This window comes from Equus quagga, chromosome 2 (genome assembly GCF_021613505.1).
Source record: "Equus quagga isolate Etosha38 chromosome 2, UCLA_HA_Equagga_1.0, whole genome shotgun sequence".
Taxonomy (NCBI): Eukaryota; Metazoa; Chordata; class Mammalia; order Perissodactyla; family Equidae; genus Equus; species Equus quagga.
This window is the reverse complement of record NC_060268.1, coordinates 24,351,277-24,369,772: the sequence shown is the minus strand read 5'-3', so window position 1 is coordinate 24,369,772 and position 18,496 is coordinate 24,351,277. Positions and strand designations below refer to the sequence as shown.

The following is an 18,496-nucleotide window of genomic DNA, read 5'->3' as shown; positions in this document are numbered from 1 at the left end:
CCTAATGCTCGGGGGTGGAGACAACCGCAGAGCTGCCAGCTGGGAGGAGGTGGCACGGGAATTCCCAGGTGCTACTCTCGGCCTCGCACCCGTGGGGATGGTGCCAAGAACACCGCAGGGATCCCCGAGGCTGGGCGAGCGGGAAAGAAAGGACAAACTCCTCCAGATCCATCCAGGTCCTCTCCCGGCATCGCCCTCAACCCCGAGTGCCTTCGCGGGTCAGCAAGGACGAGCTGGACGGATCCCGAGCAAGCAGTGAAAAGGGAGGAGCCTTGCAAGGATGACCTGGGGAGGGGTACCCAGGCCCACAAACAAAAGAAATGGGTTCTTCTCACAGTGCCCGAAAAGCAGGTGGCACGGAAAGCGGGGACACCGCCCCCGGGACGGGAGATGGCCCGGGCAAGCGGCACGCACCGGGCGTCGCACGCGGGAGCCGGCGGGAGGGGTGGGCGCGAGCGCGCGCGGGGTCTCACGCGGCTCTGAGGCGCGGCGCGCATGCTCAGTCCGGTGCCTCTCCGGGCGGGGCGGGAGACCCGGAGCTCAGAGGCGGGGGGAGGAGCGCTCGCGCAGCCGCCCCTGACAGGAGCGGGCTCGCGGCTGCTGCAGCGCTCAGCGCCTGGGCCCTGCCGGCGCCGGGTCTAGCATGTGCCGCGGCTCCCGGCGGCGGCGGCGGCTCCTCTGCAGCAACAGCAGCAGCAGCGGCCGCCATGGCCAAGCCCAGCGCGGAGCTCACCCGCGAGCTGCAAGGTACGAGGCTGCGGTGGTCTCCGGGACGCCCCGTCCGGGAGCATCCCAGACCCAGTGCGTTCCTCCCCGCGATACGCCCCAGCCCCAGTGCTTCCCGCCCCCCCGGCCCCCCAAGCATCCCGGCTCCAAGGCAGCCCCCGCCCCCGCCCCTACTCGGGGCGTCGCTGTCCCCGGAACATCCTCCGCTGCCCCTCTCACCTCACCCTATCAGGACCTTCCTGTCCCAGAGCCGCCCGTCCCGATCTTCGGTGACAGGTGCAGTCCCCTTGCGCTCCCTGGGGCTTAATCTCAGTGATCCTGGCCCACCCCTCGCCCGGTGTCGAGTCTCCCTTCCGGAGAGTCCCCGTTTTCCCCCGGGCGGGGCCCGGTCCGCCCCGCCGGGCGATGGGAGCTGCCCCTGGTCCTGACCGCCTCTTGGCTCAACACCCTCCTTCCTCCTGGCCCCGCCCCGGAACTGGCCCTAGAGAGCCCCGCTAGCAGCCGGCAGCGCCCAGGCCAGTGGGGCAAAGAAGGAAGACAGGGAAGAGGGCCTGGGTTGGAGCTAAAACCAAGAGCATGTTCTCTGCAGCTCGCCTTCCACAGCCCCTGTCCCAGCCTGCCCGCCTCGCTACCCTACACCCACACTTCAAGGCCTCTCCAGTTCCGCATGGTTCTCAGACTCAGCCCGAACCAAGGCCCGACCCCCAAGCGCTGCCACAGCCCTGACCCCCAGAGGCGGGAGCGCAGGCTAGCCCACGCAGAGGCCAGGACGCTCAAGGATACTCAGAGGCATGCTGCGCCGTGACGATTTCCCACACCTCCACACACGCGCAAGCACAATCATGAGATGTGTGTAAACACATCTTTATAGAAACCGCACCCCCGCCACACGCTCACACACTCACTCACACACTCACACACTCTCTCTGGGATATATCTGGATGGTTCTGCTAGCAGATGGGTACGGGGCTCATTTAAACACTAACTCCTTCCCACCCCTCACCCCCATTCACACCGGAACTGTCTGGCTGCTCTATGCCCCTTTCACACCTACAGGCACAGCATACTCATTCACACTTATCCATCCCCACCAATGCCACGCGCAGGCTCCCCAGCATCTTCAGAAGGCATGCACACACACATAGTAAAAGGCGGACACACCCAGACCACCTAAAACATAGTCAAAGGGACAGCCCACGCCCCCACAGACTGACTCACTGTGTATGTGTCGACGGCTGCTGGAATGCATGGGTTGGAACAATCCTTCACACCCTCAGAAGTGTAAGACACTCTCCCACAGACAGTGTCAACTCAACGACTGTCCCCTGACTTAGGGACTTCAGGAGCCAGAGTTTTCTCCACACCCCCTCTAATAGGAAGAGAAAAGTCACCCAAGAAGGAAAAGTGTCTGTCCCTGTTCTTCTTTGTCTCTCTGTTTCTCTCTCTTCCCCTCTGCCCCTGCCCCTGGAGAGCCCTGGGGAAGTGGGAGGTGGAGGGGGTGCAGGGTAAACGGAGCTCTGAGCATGCCCCACCCCCTGCAGACAGCATCCGGAGGTGCCTGAGCCAGGGGGCTGTGATCCAACAACACCGGGTGAAGCTGGAGACAAAGCCTAAGAAGTTTGAGGACCGAGTGCTGGTGAGGGCAGGGAGTCTGGGGGCAGGGGAGACAGAGTTGGGGGAGAGCTGAGGAGACGTAGCCCGGGGCAGGCTGGACGGGGTGGATGTCCAGGAGCCTAGGGTGGGGCATGAGAGAGAGGGAGGACCCCCAGGGCAGGGGTTGCACACAGCCTGAAGGGACTAAAGGAGGGCAGGGTGACTAGGGCCCAGGAAGCTGCCATTTGCTGCTGACATTCTTTTCCTTTCTCTGAAGGCCCTGACCTCCTGGCGCCTCCACCTCTTCCCCCTTAAAGTCCCAGCCAAGGTGAGTTGGGCCGAGGAAACCGAGAGCTCCCTCCCAAGCCTGGCAGCCAGGCCCTTCCTGTGAGCTGAGCACCCCATGCCCCCTCAGGTGGAGAGCTCCTTCAATGTCCTGGAGATCCGCGCCTTCAACACGCTCAGTCAGAACCAGGTGAGCTAGGGCTCAGGGCCCCACTATTGGGCCAGTGGGAGGAAGGAGTTGATATCTGAGGCCCTGCTGCCCCCTGTCCCCCAGATCCTAGTGGAGACAGAGCGTGGCATGGTGAGCATGCGGCTGCCTTCGGCTGAGAGTGTGGACCAGGTGACACGCCACGTGAGCTCTGCTCTCTCCAAGGTCTGCCCTGGCCCGGGGTGAGTGGCAAAGGAGGAGTCTCCCAAGGGGTTAAACAATAGGAGACTTCTCCCTCCCTCTTTCCCCTGGACCTGGGCTCCTGGGACACTGAGGAAAAGAGCTCTCATGTCCCCACTCTTGCTTTTCCCTGGGGATCCTGAAGCTGTAACAGGTAGAATTGCGAGCTTCTTTCCACCCCTCTCTGGGATGGATTTGTTCATTTTCCAGATGTCTAATCCGGCGTGGAAACGCAGACACCCCCGAAGGGCCCCGAGACACATCCCCCAACTCTGAGACTTCCACATCTACCACTCACAGTGTCTGTGGTGAGCTGGGGCAGACTTGAGGAAAGTGGGACCTAAAGCACCTTCCCCTTGTCCAGAGTCCTATGTGCATGGGGCTGTGCCTGCCCTGAGGACTCCACAGCTCCCGGACCTCAGAGGTTCATGGAGTAGCAGGAACCCTGGACCCCGGCACACAAAATGACTTTGACTTTCCTTGAACTGCAAGCCTGTTCCCCACCCCCTTACCCCTATGGAGCCAACCCATCTCCTGCCCCACAGGTGGCTTCTCTGAGACCTACGCTGCCCTGTGTGACTACAATGGGCTGCACTGCCGTGAGGAGGTGCAATGGGTGCGTTGGGCAGGGACTCAGCAGGTGGGCAGGTGGGACCAGGAGGGAGGGGGCAGAGGAGGAGGAAGGGAGCGGGTGTGAGCCAGTTCCACCTCTCCAAGGATGTGGACACCATCTATCATGCGGAGGATAACCGGGAGTTCAATCTTTTGGATTTCAGCCACTTGGAGAGCCGGTAAGTCAACAGAGTGGAGACTCACACACACACAAACACACACCCGCTATTCCAGCCTCAGCCCAACTCTGGCCTTTCCAGGTTCTCCCTTCTGGTCCCAGCCGTACCCCAGTTCTATCTCCCCAACCCCACCCCCCACTACCTTCTACTCATCCAGGCTTTCCCCAGCCCAACCACCTCATCCCTAGTCTCTTCTTTCCTGCCCCAGACACCTGCTCACCACTTTCCTGCCCTCTTCAATCTCTCCAGAGACTTGGCCCTAATGGTGGCAGCCCTGGCCTACAACCAGTGGTTCACCAAACTCTACTGCAAGGACCTGCGGCTGGTAGGGACTGGGAGGGGCAGGGGGGTGGGGGGGAGAGCACTGCCCTCTCTGGTTCCTGATCACAGCACCCCCTCTGTCCTCAGGGCTCTGAAGTGCTAGAACAGGTGCTACACACCCTGAGCAAGTCTGGGAGCCTCGAAGAGCTGGTGCTGGACAACACCGGGCTGAAGACGTGAGGCCAACCTCCTTCTTGGGCAGTGGTGCCCCCTGGATGTAGTCTTAGGGTCCCAGAACCTCAGAGCATGATTCAGGCCTCTGAGCTGTCTCACTCAGCTCCCCACTTTACAGAAGAGGAGCCTGAGGCCCAAAGAGGGCACAAAGCAAGTCAGTGGTCAAGCTGGGACTCAGACCCAAGCCTCCTGACCCCCAGCTCCATGGCCCTTGCCCAGGATGCCCCTTGCCCACCCCCTTCTTCCATCAACTCCCGAGCAGGGTAGACTGCCCCAGTCTTGAGGACCCAAAGCTGGGCTTTGTCCCAGTACAACTTCCCAGGTACTCTGGAGAGGTGACAAGCTCCCTGGCAGGCTCCGAACTGCTCCCCACCTGTGGGGGCCTCTGACTGTTGCAGCCCCAGCCAGGCAGGCGGTGGAGGAGGAGGGGAGGCCCAGGGGCTGGCACAAACAAACCCTTCCTCCCCTTCCCTGAAGGGACTTTGTCCAGAAGCTGGCCGGGGTGTTTGGGGAGAACGGGAGCTGTGTGCTGCATGCCCTCACTCTGTCCCACAACCCCATCGAGGACAAGGGTGAGCCCCAGCCCTGAATCCTGCCCCCACTGCAATGCAGACCCCTGTCCTAGCCCAGAGCCCAACCCGGGTCTGAACAGGGGCTCTCGGACCTGATGCCAGCCCCCGCCTCAACACCGCCATCCTTGACCCCAGGCCTGTACCCCACTCGAGCCCCCACTCTCATGCTGCACCCCCTGTGCCCACCGCACAGCCTCTCACCTGGCTCTTTTCTCTCTCCACTCCCCAGGTTTCCTCAGTCTGAGCCAGCAGCTCCTCTGCTTCCCAACTGGCCTCACCAAGCTGTGCCTGGCCAAGACTGCCATTTCCCCTAGAGGTACTTGCACCGGGACCCCTGACCTCTGACTTCTGACCATCCCCCAGCACTGCCTGGGGGGTTGAGCCCCAGAGGTGTACCCACACACTCACACAGCATCCCAGGGATCAAAGAAGGGAAAGGAGCCACATTTGGGGAGCGGGGAAGAGTTGTGTACAAGGGGAGGAGGTGGGGATGGGGGCCAACCCAGCCCAGTGCCCGCTGTGCTCAGGGCTCCAGGCGCTGGGCCAGACCTTCGGGGCCAACCCGGCCTTTGCCAGCTCCCTTCGATACCTGGACCTGAGCAAGAACCCTGGGCTGCTTGCCACAGATGAGGCCAATGTGAGTCCACGGAACGTAGCCTCAAGCCCCCACAGAAGCTCCCTCGGGCATCAGGGCCTGGGGGTCTCTGCCTTGCAGCCCAGGGGTGGAGGGGCTCTATCACCCCTTCCCCTGCAGCCCCTCTGTCCTTCCTTCCCAGGCCCTCTACAGTTTCCTGGCCCAGCCCAATGCTCTGGTGCACCTGGACCTGGCAGGGACTGACTGTGCCATTGACTTGGTGAGGGGTTGGTGATGGGGGAGCCAGCCTGCAGTGATTGGGGAGGCCAGGGTGGGTCTCTGCCTCACCCCCCTCCTTGGAGGGAGATGGACAAAGCCAGTGGGATGACTTCCGGTTCAGCTGAATTATAAAGCAATGCCCATAGCTCACACCTGTGTGGCACCTTATCCCAGTTGCAGCCCAAGGTGGTGCTGGCTGTGCCTAAAAGCCAGCCCTGGCTCTGTTCCCCAGCTGTGCACCCTGGAGCAGGGCTGAGTCCACGAGGAGGAAAGGACACTTTCCTCAACTTAGCAAGGCACCTTATGGGCCCATGGTAGCCCTGGATTTACACATCCACTGCCCATGAGCCTCTCCTCCACCCCTGGGGGCCAGGCAGAGAGTGGACGCACTTTCCACAGAGGGGAAACTGAGGCATTAGATGCGAAGTGGGCATCCACAGTGGGGCTCACACAGACTGACCACAGAGGCTGAAGACCCCAGCCCCTGTGGGACCCACCGTGTCTCTTCCCACAGCTTCTGGGCGCCCTGCTCCATGGCTGCTGCTCCCACCTCACCTACCTCAACCTGGCCCGCAACAGCTGTTCCCACAGGTGGGAACACAAGGGGTGCAGGGAGGGATGGGGCAAGTGGTGGGCGTCCCCTCCCTTGCTGACCCCAGGAGTCTCTGCAGGAAGGGCCGGGAGGCCCCGCCGGCCTTCAAGCAGTTCTTCAGCAGTGCCTACACACTGAGCCACGTCAATCTGTCCGCCACGAGGCTGCCCCTGGAGGCCCTCAGGTCGGGTGGGTGCAGGGTTGGGGGGTGTCCAAGGGGGAACTGGGAGAGAAGGGGGTGAGGGGTAAAAGCGGGCCTGCTGACCTTCCTCCCGCAGGGCACTGCTCCAGGGCCTCTCCCTCAACAGTCACCTCAGTGACCTGCACCTGGATGTCAGCAGCTGTGAGGTGAGCCCTCAGTCCCCCAACCGCACTGCCTGTCCCCATCCGTCGCCACACTGTTCATGTCTCTGACCTAAGTCAAACCCTGGCTCCCTCTTGCCTCTGTACTACCGACCTGCCACCCCGGACCTGACCACACCTCCACCTTCCCCTCTCAGTCTGTGGTCTGTGTCCCTCCTTCCAGAGGTCATTTTCAGCCTCCAGTATCTCTGCCCTTAAGGCTTTGGCGTGGGAGATACCAGGCATTCCCACCAGAGGGCAGGAGCAAGCTGTCTCCGGAGCAGCGGCCTGGAGACTTCTGGCGGAAGGGAGGGGAGGGAGCCCTAGGGAAGATCTGGTGAGGAGAAGGGGCCTCCTGATTTTACACCTGAGACCTGGTATGACCTTGAGTCCTGGTGTGACTACTCTGGCCTGTAAGCATTAAAGGTGCCCTACCCCCCACCCCCACCCCTGCCTCCCCACTCCACCCCCACCGTGTCCCTGCAGCTCCGCTCAGCGGGAGCCCAGGCTTTGCAGGAGCAGCTGGGGGCTGTCACCTGTGTGGGCAGCCTGGATCTGTCAGACAATGGTGAGTGGGGGTGCTTCCCTTCCTGGAGGCCAGGTGGGGACAGGGGTCTGGAGTGTTGCGGAGAAGCCCTGAGGAGACTCTAGGGAACCTCCAGCCTCAAGGCCAGGCCTCTCCCATCTACTGGCCAGGGTTCGACTCAGACCTCCTGACACTGGTGCCCGCGCTTGGCAAGAACAAGTCCCTCAAGCACCTATTCCTGGGCAAGAACTTCAATGTCAAAGCCAAGTGAGGCCTCCTCCCTGTACCCACAGACCCTCGCTCCATCATCCACCTATCTTTTTGGCTCACTGTATTACCTCTGGCCCCCTCCCTGCTCAAGCCACCTCTCTGCTCCTCCAATAGCATAACCCCAGCCCCTTCCCCTCCTACTCTGAGCCCCGACTCCCCGCAGGACCCTGGAGGAGATCCTCCACAAGCTGGTGCAGCTGATCCAGGAAGAGGACTGTGTGAGTGCCTGGGCCTGGGAGGGACCTGCAGTGGCAGGGGCTGCTGGCACTGGGCCCAACCCCCCACTTGCCCACACAGTCCCTGCAGTCACTGTCGGTGGCAGACTCCCGGCTGAAGCTTCGCACCAGCATCCTCATCAATGCCCTGGGCAGCAACACCTGCCTGGCTAAGGTGGACCTGAGTGGCAACGGCATGGAGGACATCGGGGCCAAGATGCTGTCTAAGGCCCTGCAGATAAACTCCTCCCTCAGGTGGGGCCCACACCTGGGCCTTCTGACCTGGAGCCCCAGCCACCCACACATACATGCTTGCCTCGCTGCTCTGTAGCCCAGCTTCCAGGAGGCCCTCAGTCCCAGAACCATTGCCCAGGAAAGGAGGGAGGGCTCCAGAGGGGGATTGTGTCCCTGCCCCCTAAGAGGGACCCAGAGGGAGGGATAACAAGCCAGTGCTCACTCTCTCCCCAGAACTATCCTATGGGATCGGAACAATACATCTGCCCTGGGCTTTCTGGACATTGCGAGGGCCCTGGAGAGGTAAGTGGTCCAGGGCTCTGCCTGACCCGCACCCCCAGCCTCGCTGTGCCTGGACCAGGCCTGAACCTCGCCAGCCCTACCCCAGCCTGCTTAACCTATTTGCACAGAAATATTAGGAGGGCCAGATGAGGGAAATGGGCAGAAGGGGGTGGGTTTTGGGGAGCAGGGGCCTCTCCTCCTCACCTCTTCCCCCTCTCAGCTGTTCTACTGTGTCCCACAGCAACCACACACTGCGCTTCATGTCCTTCCCCGTGAGCGACATCTCCCAAGCCTACCGCAGCGCCCCAGAACGCACCGAGGACGTCTGGCAGAAGGTGGCGGCCTAAGCAGGGTGGAACAGTGAGGGGCAGGGGCCAGCCCCCATCCCCAGGCCTGACCCCACCCACCCCGTCATCTCCAGATCCAGTGGTGCTTGGTGAGGAACAACCACTCCCAGACGTGCCCCCAGGAGCAGGCCTTCAGGCTGCAGCAGGGCCTGGTGACCAGCAGCGCCGAGCAAGTAAACATTTCCCTCCGGGACACATGGGGCATGCATGGGGCTTGCAGGGCACAGCTGGGATGTGATAGAGTGTGGGGGTGGGGAGTTTGAAAGAGGCATCGTGTGGAGCTCATAACTAGAAGGGGAAAGCGGAAAGCTAGGACATTCTGAATTTGGGCCCCAAACAGGAGAGAACATGTGGGCAAACAGCAGGGGGTCTCCAAACAAGGGGTGTACAGACTGTGGGAGCTCCACCGGGCGTTCAAGAAGTGCATCACAAGAAGAGGAGAGAATAGGCCATCCAGAGACATCATCACCACCACCCCGTCAGTGCCGGTGCCAGTAGCACTGCCCAAAGGGCACAGAAATGGGGTATCTGGGGTCCCACCTAGGAAGATGAGTGTACGGGGGTCCCCTGTGACACTCCCGCCAACTGTGCTCCAGATGCTGCAGCGGCTGTGTGGACGAGTGCAGGAGGAGGTGCGGGCCCTGAGGCTGTGCCCGCTGGAGCCTGTGCAGGATGAGTTGCTCTATGCTCGGGACCTCATCAAGGACGCCAAGAACTCCCGGGCGGTAAGCCCCCAGCAGCACCTCTTTCCATGACAGTGCAGAGAACCCAAGAAGGCCCGCCATGCTAACCCAGAGTGTCCAGGACCTGTCCCGAGCATCTGCCCTACTGACCAGGGGCCCCCAGGGACCTAGTAAGGCCTAATTCTGGCCTTCTGATCATAACCCCTTCCCTCCTTCCACAGCTGTTTCCCAGCCTCTACGAGCTGGGCCATGTGTTGGCCAACGATGGGCCTGTGCGGCAGAGGCTGGAGTCAGTGGCCAGTGAGGTGTCCAAGGCTGTGGACAAGGAGCTGCAGGCAAGTCCTGAGGAGGGAGCAAGTGTTTACCAAGGCTCTCACCTGAGGTCAGTGCAGGGAGATTACTGGGGGCAAGAAGGAAACGCAGAGTTGAGACCACCCACACTGCCACTGTGCCACGCTTTGCTAGAAAACTGGCTTGGATTTTTTTCTGCTAGCTTTGACCTTGACCACTGAACTCCGACCTCTCCCCTCTGGACTCAAACCCTTGAACTGACTCCCCTTTGTCCTTATGGTAGGGTGGCAAGGGCACTGACCAAGATGTGGGGAAGCCTGAGTGTCCCAGGCTCTGCTGCTAACTGGCCCTGTGACCCCGGCAGGCCCCTCAATCCCACCACAGGGAGCTGGCATGCACAGGCTAGGGTCCCTTCCACTGTGGTGCCAGCCCTGACCCAGCTCCCCTTGGGGCTCTGGCCTCACTTCCCCCACTCTAGGTGATCCTGGAGTCGATGGTCAGCTTAACACAGGAGTTATGCCCCGTGGCCATGCGGGTGGCCGAGGGCCACAACAAGATGCTGAGCAATGTGGCCGAGCGTGTCACCGTGCCCCGGAACTTCATCCGAGGGGCGTTGCTGGAGCAGGCGGGGCAGGACATTCAGAACAAGCTGGAGTGAGAGGCGGGGATGGGCGGGGGGGGGGGGGGGGGGGGGGGGGGGGGGGGGGGGGGGGGGGGGGGGAGGGGTGCTGGATTCAGCCCAGGGCACTTAGGGACTTTGGGCCCAGCTACCAGCAATTAATAATGAATGGCGCAATCTCCATTACAAGGGATAAATCTTTAACCAACTGCAACTTTGCTATTTAGGGTCTGACTGATCTTTGCCCTAGAAATCTAAGTGCTGAGTCTGGGTTTAGGAGGCAGGGCAGCGCACACACAGGGGTACACACACACACACACGCATACACACACGCACACAGCCACACATAGACAACAAGAATCACCTCCCAGAAACAAAGTTCAGCCTTCTCAGAGGCAGGGACAGAGAAAAATGATGTGAATCGTGGTGCATGGACTACCCTCTCTCCCCTGAGTTCTCCTTACCCCTGGAGCTCTTTCATTCCGGATGCCACCACTCGCCAAAGCAAAGGAAAATTATTGCACATACGTGCAACGGCCTGGTTCAAGAAGCGCTGGTGTTTGCTCTTACAGCAGAGACCAGCAGCGTTCACTCAGTACCCCAATTTACCCAGCTCTGCTCCACTGCAGCTCCAGGGGCCTGACCCGGAGCCCTCTTGCTCCTCTTTCTCCTCAGTTCCTCCTTACCCACTCTCTCCACCCACACACACCTAGACTAGGGGCCAGTGGGTGGGACTGGGTATGCCCTTGTGGAGACATGAGTGTGGTGAACCGAAGGGGTCTCCTCCAGCAGCCGTGTTCTCTGTGGACGACCAGGCTAGCTCGCCTGCACCCTCAGGCATCTGGGGAAGATGGGCTGAGGCTCACTGGGGGGAGGGGGGCTGAGCAGCCTCCCCTGTGCCCACAGTGAAGTGAAGCTCTCAGTCGTCACCTACTTGACCAACTCCATAGTGGACGAGATCCTGCAGGAGCTGTACCACTCCCACAAGAGCCTGGTAAGGCTTCTGAACCCCAGCCAGGTCCAGGCATGCCCTGCACCCCGCTCAGCCCATTCCCCCAACCACCCCTCCCCATCAAGGCCCTGGGCGGTGGGCAGCTTCCTTGGGATCCTATTCACACCTGTCCTTCCCCAGGCCAGGCACCTGGCCCAGCTAAGGACACTGTCAGATCCACCAGGGGGGCCAGGCCAAGGGCAGGATCTGTCCTCCCGGGGCCGAGGCCGGAACCATGACCACGAGGAGACCACAGATGATGAACTTGGCACCAACATCGTGAGCACCCCCAACCCTCCACTCCCCTCCTTAAGCTAGGCCTGCCCCGAACCTGCAGAACACTGTCCCCTCCTGCTTCTCTGGACTCTACTCCCTGCCCTCACTGGGCCTGGTCTCATCCACCAGCCCGGATCCAACCCAGTCTCTTCCCTCGTCCCAGTGCCTCAACCGCCTGAGGAGAGGGAGGCAGGACGGACCTAAAGAGAAGGCTTTATGAGGAATGGGAGGCTCCAGGTGAGGCTCCTGGGACTTGTGACCTGGCCCAACCATCCAATCCGTCTCCATTTCTGTAGGACACCATGGCCATCAAAAAGCAGAAACGCTGCCGCAAGATCCGGCCGGTGTCTGCCTTCATCAGTGAGTCCCCCGGCCTCAATTCTAATGTCCTCCAGGTCCCCAGACCTTTCCCAGACCCTGGATCTCTTTCTTTTTTCTCTGTTCAAACAGGCTGCTTCCTCCCTGTCCCTCCTGCTAGTCCCTCTAACACTGCTGTCCCCACAGGTGGGAGCCCTCAGGACATGGAAAGCCAGCTGGGGAGCCTGGGTACCCCCCCTGGCTGGTTCTCAGGACTCGGGAGCAGCCAGCCCACAGCTAGTGGCTCCTGGGAAGGTCTATCCGAACTGCCCACTCACGGCTATAAACTAAGGCATCAAACACAGGGCAGGCCCCGGCCCCCCAGGACCACCCCTCCAGGACCTGGTCGGCCCAATGTGAGTCCCTAAGACCTCGAAAGAGAACCAACTTGACTTCACAATGCCGGCGCCAGGGGTGCTGGCTTTAGGACGCAAATGCCAGAGGCACCAGCCTTGGGGTATCGGGCAGGGGCCCAGGAAGGCCACCAAACAGAGGCGGATTATCCAGCTTGGATGGGAGCTAGACCTTGTCACAGACAGGAAATCTCTGTCTGCCAGACAGTGGCAGTTCTCATTTTGGTGAAGGATAGAGCCAAGAGCCACCATGCTTAGGCAATGCCCAGGTAGACTGAAGTCTCAATTTCCATGGGGCCAAGAGGAGGCAAGTCCAGTGCAAAGGGGAAGGCTCTCAGTGGATGGGAGGGGCTTCCTGACCCAGATGAGACAGCCTACAGACCTTCCTCCCAGCAGGTGCCAATACCTGGGACACGTCAGGAGAACGGGATGGCCACCCGCCTGGATGAGGGGCTGGAGGACTTCTTCAGCCGAAGGGTCATGGATGAAAGTTCCAGGTGTGGCACCTAGACACGCTCCCGTTTTCAGCAAGCCCCAAGGACCGGGAAGGACTCCTGTGTCCTCCCAGCTCCCACAGAGGCCTCTCCAGTGGCAGTGCCCCAAAGCCAGTCTCCCTGGGACATTTCCCCCACATTCTCATTCTTCTCCACCCTGCCCTTAGCTCCCATGCTCTCTGAATCTTCTCAGGACAGCAGAAAAGGATGAGACCAGGGTGAACCACGACAGTGGGATGGTGGGGACAGGGTGGGGGACGGGGAGGCGGCAGGCCCTGGGATGGGATGACAGTGGTAAGAGGCCTGGAGGGTGTGTTCTCTGTCACTGTCCTGCACAGACTCCCCAGCATCTGTCCAGAAAGAACTGGGTCACTTGGAGAGGTGGAGAGAAGAAGAGGGGGAGAGGTGCCTGGGAGGAAAGAGTGGATGGGGGTGGAAGAGGCTGCCGGAGGATTATGACAGGGAAGGTGAGGACACCAACTCTAGGAGAGACCGGATGACAGAGGAAAGCGGGAGGTTTATTAGACCCAGGACTGGACTAGCACCAGCACCACCCTGGGCCCTGCGCCACCTCTGCATCTGGATTCATGTCTCCTGTGGCTTTGTCCTGACTCACCCCGACCCTGCCCAGCTATCCCCGGACTCTGCGGACCCTGCGGCCCGGCCTCTCGGAGCCGCCGCTGCCGCCACTCCAGAAGAAGAGGCGCCGAGGCCTGTTTCACTTTCGCCGGCCCCGGAGCTTCAAGGGGGACCGGGGGCCAGGGTCCCCCACCACCGGGCTCCTCCTCCCTCCACCCCCTCCCCCACCCCCCACTCAGGAGAGCCCCCCAAGCCCAGACCCTCCCAGCCTCGGCAATAACTCCTCCCCCTGCTGGAGCCCAGAGGAGGAGAGTGGCCTCCTCCCTGGATTTGGAGGGGGCCGGGGGCCTTCCTTCCGCAGGAAGATGGTAAGTGAAGAGGGTGTGCTGCATCCTCCCCATTTGCTGTCCCCCACATAGCCCACCCACTGACCCCAGCCCAGCAATTAGTGGGAGAATGCTAGGACTCGGGGTTCTGGGGAACCTTGGTCATCCCAATTTCCTGCCCCTTGAGAGTCTGGCTAAGCCTGGTGACCCAGAGCATGCTGGGAGTGCTGCAAGCAGAGGAGGGCGGACTCCTCAGAGGGCAGGGGTCTGGCAGGGCTTCCCTAGGCTGGCGCCCCAGAGGGGCAGGGGCCCTCCCCTACTCCCTGGGAACCCCTTCTCCATTGGGAACTGCTTGTAAACCTGAGACCTTGTTCCAGGGCACTGAGGGGACAGAGCCAGGGGAAGGGGTCCAGGCCCCTGGGACGGCACAGCAGCCAAGAGTCCACGGTGTTGCCCTTCCTGGGTTGGGAAGAGCCAAGGGTTGGAGCTTCGATGGGAAACGAGAGGTGAGGGGAGCCGGAGGTAAACCGAGGGTCCCGTGGGTCCCTGTCTACCACCCTCCCCTCCCTGTGCACTGTCTCTGGCAGGCAGTGGAGAGAGAGTGGAACAGTGACAGCGGAAGGTATTAGCTGCAGTCCTGCCCATCCCACCCACTGGCCGTGGAATCCTGGACGGCTCACTTAACCTCCCGGAGCCTCTGCTTCCTTGTAAAATGGCTGGTTGTAAAAATACTGACCTCTTGAGCTGTGTTTCCAAATTGGGTGACTTTACCACCTTCAGGGCAACTTTTACCTTCTCCACCTAACACCTGTATTAATCTTTACACGTTATGTTTATTTAAATCAACTCACCTTTTTAACTTAGTCTGGACCTAAGCATTATCGTCTTTAAAATCGTGGGCTTATTGTAGTAGTCATGTTTTTTTCTACTACACATAAAATGAACATGTAACTATTAAAATAATAGCATTTTCACACGTGTAAACCATTTCTTATGCCCCTAGGGTGGTGTGGGTGCTACTCTGGAAAAAAAGTCCAAGTTTCTAGGGACAAATGACAGGAGGTGCTGGGGCAGAAGCTCCTTGTTAACTGCAGTCCCCATGTGGAGGGGACTTTTCTTAGGACCTGACTCAGCTGTCCTTTCAGGGCCCAGGCCCAGACCTGGAGGGCAGCGTCCAGGCTTGGCAGAAACGGCGCTCTTCGGATGACGCAGGTGAGAATGGTGGCCCTCACTGCCTGTTTTGGGCCCTTTCTCGGAGGCCCCTACTGACTTGCCTTTCCCTTCTCTCATACCCGCCTCCACCCCAGGGCCTGGAGCCTGGAAGCCCCCACCACCCCCTCAAAGCACCAAGCCGAGCTTCAGCGCCATGCGCAGAGCAGAGGCCACATGGCACATAGGTATGGAACGCCTCTTCTCGGGCCGCAGCACTGCAGGCCCAGGGTGTGTCCAAAGAAACAGAAGCTACGGCCCCGGCGCTGGGGAATTTACAGCCAAGGTGGGGCAGTAAGAAGTCAACACAGTGAAAATGTTTAGGGATATTTACAAAGCTACATCCAAAAGAGACAGACAACCCAACCGGAAGAGAGGGCCTGCAGAACAAAAGTGGCTTTGCCAGGGTTAGCAGACAGCAACGCTTTGTGGATGGTTCTGGGGAAGTCTCTAGGGCAAAGGCCACCTCTGGCCACCATCAGCAAAGTGGCAGCCTCCATAAAGAAGGCTTCTCTCTGCACCTCAGCTGGGAAAGAGGGAGGGCAGTACCAGCCCTGCCAGGCCCAGCTCGGACATCCCAGTGTCTTCCAAAAATAGCTTTCCAGGCCGTCCTCAGCTCAGTCAGAAAGGTGTCACAAGGAAGGAGCAAGAGTCCTGCCTTGGAGGTCAGACACCTGGGGGTTAGTCCCAGCTCAGCCACCACCAGCAGTGTTGACCTTAAGCAAGTCACTTACCTCTGGCTCCGAGACTCTGGAGGAATAAAGGAGAGGGGATGATGGTATGACGCCTCCCTTCTTCTGGGTTCAGAGCACCTCTCACTTAGGGAGCCACTGAAGGAGAGCTAGTCAACTCGGCCTCCACTCAAGTTGGTGGCCCTCCAACCTCATTGACGTGGACAAATCTCTCTGTAGATGTGGACACTCCCTCAGTCTCCTCCACTCCCACCCCAGGGCTAGGGCATAAAGGCATGGTGCAGCGCCAGGCTGGCCCAGGCTCAGCAGTGCCTCTGCTCCTGCCCCCTCCTCCAAGGCCGACCCAGCACCAGGGCATCTTTGCTGATGACCCCATCCCACACACAGACTAGTTAAAACCCCCAAAGCGGGGCTCCATCCTTCATTTTAGGAGACCACCGTAGTTGGATGCTCCACTGCGCATGGCCCTACCGCCAGCACCCTCCAAGTCTCTCTCACTCACACCTCACAGAAACACACACTGACAATACCTTCCAGGTGACAAAGCCTCAGGCTCAGGTTGCATAAAGGCACAGAGGCGGGAGGAGGGTGGGGAGTGGGAGGAGTGAGGGCGCCTCTCCTCAAGGCTCTCACCATGTAAATCAGACTGGCAGACAGTCCTGGGAATGCCAGGCTGCAGCCTTGGCAGGCCCCGGGGCACTGCAGCCCTGGATGGGCAGCCATGCCTGGGGACCCAGCAGGGCCTGCTCTGCCCAGCAGGAACAGGCGCAGGCCCTGCTCTTCAAGAGGGTCAGCCAGGCCAGGACCCCCTCCAGAGGTGATGGGCTCAGGATGATCCTGGGGACCAGAGCTAAGAAAATGTAGAGCAGAAGGGGACATCAAAGGCAGAGACATAGGAACAAATGGGCTTGGGGGGGTGAGGGGCAGTCCTGGCCCCCAGGGCTCCACAGGGACAGAGACAGGGAGGGCTCTGCAAAAATGCCTTTTCCTGCAGTTTCTCCTCTCTTCCCATCCCCCAGCTGAGGAGAGTGCCCCCAACCACAGCTGCCAGAGCCCCAGCCCAGCCTCCCAAGATGGAGAGGAGGAGAAGGAGGGGGCCCTATTCCCAGAGAGGACGGTTCCTGCTAGGAATGCCAAGGTGAGGGCCGGCAAGGAAGGTGGGGAAGGCACTTTGATGAGCCAAAAGGGTGGACTAACTGACTGAGCATCTTCCTTCTTCTCCCAGCTGCAGGACACCCCTGTAGCTCCATGGCCCCCCAAGCCGGTGGCAGTGCCCAGGGGCCGCCACCCCTCCCAGGAGCCAGGGAGCAGGGAGGAGGCTGAGGCTGGGGGAGCAGCCCCAGGAGTGAACAAGCCCCGGCTGCGGCTGGGCTCACAGCAGGACCAAGAGGAGCCGGAGGTCCAAGGTCTGCCACCTGGCTGGAAGGGGCTTGGGGCGCCTCTGGGGTCTTGCTGTCCACATTGGGTCCCCTTCCCAGGCAGGGAATGAGCTACAGACAATCAGGAGTCACAGCCTGGATGAACGCCAGCCTGTGAGCCCCACTCATGTGCCAGGCCTGCCCTGACTGTCATTCCAGGGCCCCTGGAACCGGGCCGCCGGACCGCCCCTCTGAAGCCCAAGAGGACACGGCGGGCACAGTCCTGTGACAAGCTGGAGCCTGATAGAAGACGGCCCCCTGACCCCACAGGTGCCAGCGGGGTGGGCGAGAGGTCGGTCCCATTCCCACCCATCTGTCTGACATGGCGCCGCTACACTGGGCAGCTGGCTCTCCCTGCCCAGGAAACAGGGCCCCCTGGATTTGTCCCCAGCAGGAACCAGTGAGCCAGGAACAGACTGACAGCGGCTGCAGCACCCACCCCAGCCCGCCTCTCAACATGTGCCTCACAAGGACTCAGACCCCCACCCACCCGACACCCCCAGGCCCCTCTGCCAGCCCCAGTCCCACAGGGGCAGGATGGCAGGATGATGGTGGGGGACAGGAAGGGAGGGAGCAACCTGGAGAGAGGGAGGCTCTGGGTGCCATGCTGGCTCTGCAGAGAGCTTAGGGGTGGGGCCATCTCCTCCTCCGGAAGGGCAGATCTGTCCCTCTCTCCCCAGGGGCTCTCTCCTCACTTGTATAGAATAAAAAACAAAATCACCACCTGCCTCAAGTCTCTGCTGTCTTCCCCATTCTCTGCCCCCTCCCCACCATCTGCTCCCCTTCCACAAGCCCTCGCAGTTGGGAAAAGCGAGGAACGCCCCACAGGGGTGGGGCTGGGGCTCTGTGAGGAGAAGAGGAGAAGACTGGAGATGTGCTGGACTGGACGGGAGGGGACCAACAAGTCTCCCAGCCAGGGTGGCTGTTATGTGCAAAGTCTGGGGTGAGCTGGCTGGAGAAGGACCAAAAGGGCAGAAACCAGTACCAGTGCATGTCCTGCCTCGGCGGGTACGGTGGGATTGGTGCACCAGGAGGAGATTGGGGAGCAGTATGCTATGTGTGTATGTGGTGTGTATGTGTGAGTGTGTGTGTGTTTACACACAGACAAGCTCACTAATGCTGCAGTTAAATGCGGTTGGGTCATCCTGGGGGCACCACCAATAGTCAGAAATCCCAACAGTAGAGTGGCCTGTAGGTGAGCAGAAGTGAGAGGGAGTCTATGGCATGAGAAGGTCAACAATTAACTGTTCACATTGGCGTACTAACAAATACTAGCTTGGCATTCAAGACTCGGCTCAAGAGCCTCCTCTGTAAAGCCGTTCCTGATGCCCTCCCCCAACTCATCTAAATGGAACCCTCCCTGTTTGTGGCCCACTGCATCCTGAACAGGTCCACAACTTTGCACCTGTCACACTTAATTGCACTTGTGTATTCGCTTATTATCTCTGTCCGCTGGTCTGTCTGTTCTAGTGACATGCACCTCCCCCAGGGGCAGGAGCTATATCTTAATCACCTGTGTAGCCCCCGCCCTGGCACAGTGCCTGGCACCCAGGAGATGCTTGGTAAATGGCTGCTACCTTAATATATGAGCAACTCAGGAGATGGAGGGTGAAGATGTTCTGGTAAACCCTCTTGCGTACTCATCCCAGATCGCCACGTACCCACGTGGGGCTGCAGCTCCACAGGCAATTGCTCAC

The 18,496-nt window shown here is 60.4% G+C and overlaps 1 protein-coding gene across 10 annotated transcripts; it reads left to right on the top strand.

Moving 5' to 3' along the window:
• The first annotated feature begins 320 nt into the window (after nucleotides 1–320).
• CARMIL3 (capping protein regulator and myosin 1 linker 3) lies at nucleotides 321–17,514 on the top strand. Of its 10 annotated transcripts, none has more exons than XM_046655194.1 (40): nucleotides 321–747; nucleotides 2,268–2,362; nucleotides 2,597–2,647; nucleotides 2,735–2,794; nucleotides 2,879–2,994; nucleotides 3,203–3,300; nucleotides 3,538–3,608; nucleotides 3,710–3,783; nucleotides 4,033–4,108; nucleotides 4,192–4,280; nucleotides 4,756–4,850; nucleotides 5,080–5,166; nucleotides 5,378–5,487; nucleotides 5,627–5,704; nucleotides 6,218–6,294; nucleotides 6,375–6,479; nucleotides 6,574–6,643; nucleotides 7,124–7,205; nucleotides 7,334–7,430; nucleotides 7,597–7,651; nucleotides 7,731–7,903; nucleotides 8,117–8,185; nucleotides 8,406–8,499; nucleotides 8,586–8,684; nucleotides 9,108–9,236; nucleotides 9,416–9,529; nucleotides 9,964–10,139; nucleotides 11,011–11,098; nucleotides 11,237–11,374; nucleotides 11,668–11,731; nucleotides 11,876–12,084; nucleotides 12,478–12,578; nucleotides 13,207–13,522; nucleotides 13,858–13,986; nucleotides 14,626–14,692; nucleotides 14,788–14,877; nucleotides 16,401–16,519; nucleotides 16,607–16,787; nucleotides 16,959–17,069; nucleotides 17,194–17,514. In XM_046655194.1, the coding sequence occupies exons 1-40, from the start codon at nucleotides 321–323 to the stop codon at nucleotides 17,217–17,219; spliced, it is 4,506 nt and encodes a 1,501-aa protein (XP_046511150.1). In that variant the 3' UTR covers nucleotides 17,220–17,514. The 10 variants fall into 10 exon arrangements, with proteins under 10 accessions (XP_046511150.1, XP_046511149.1, XP_046511148.1 ...); XM_046655193.1 differs by having other exon boundaries at nucleotides 3,538–3,632; nucleotides 12,475–12,578; nucleotides 17,191–17,514; XM_046655192.1 differs by having other exon boundaries at nucleotides 3,538–3,632; nucleotides 12,475–12,578; nucleotides 16,959–17,091.
• The last annotated feature ends 982 nt before the right edge of the window (nucleotides 17,515–18,496 follow it).

Bases quoted from the DNA above. Each gene is read 5' to 3' on its own strand.
- CARMIL3 (XM_046655186.1), top strand. From the start codon at position 321: ATGGGTTCTTCTCACAGTGCCCGAAAAGCAGGTGGCACGGAAAGCGGG. The intron at 5,167-5,377 runs GTACTTGCACCG...CGCTGTGCTCAG, and splicing joins GACTGCCATTTCCCCTAGAG to GGCTCCAGGCGCTGGGCCAG. The intron at 11,375-11,667 runs GTGAGCACCCCC...CCATTTCTGTAG, and splicing joins ATGAACTTGGCACCAACATC to GACACCATGGCCATCAAAAA.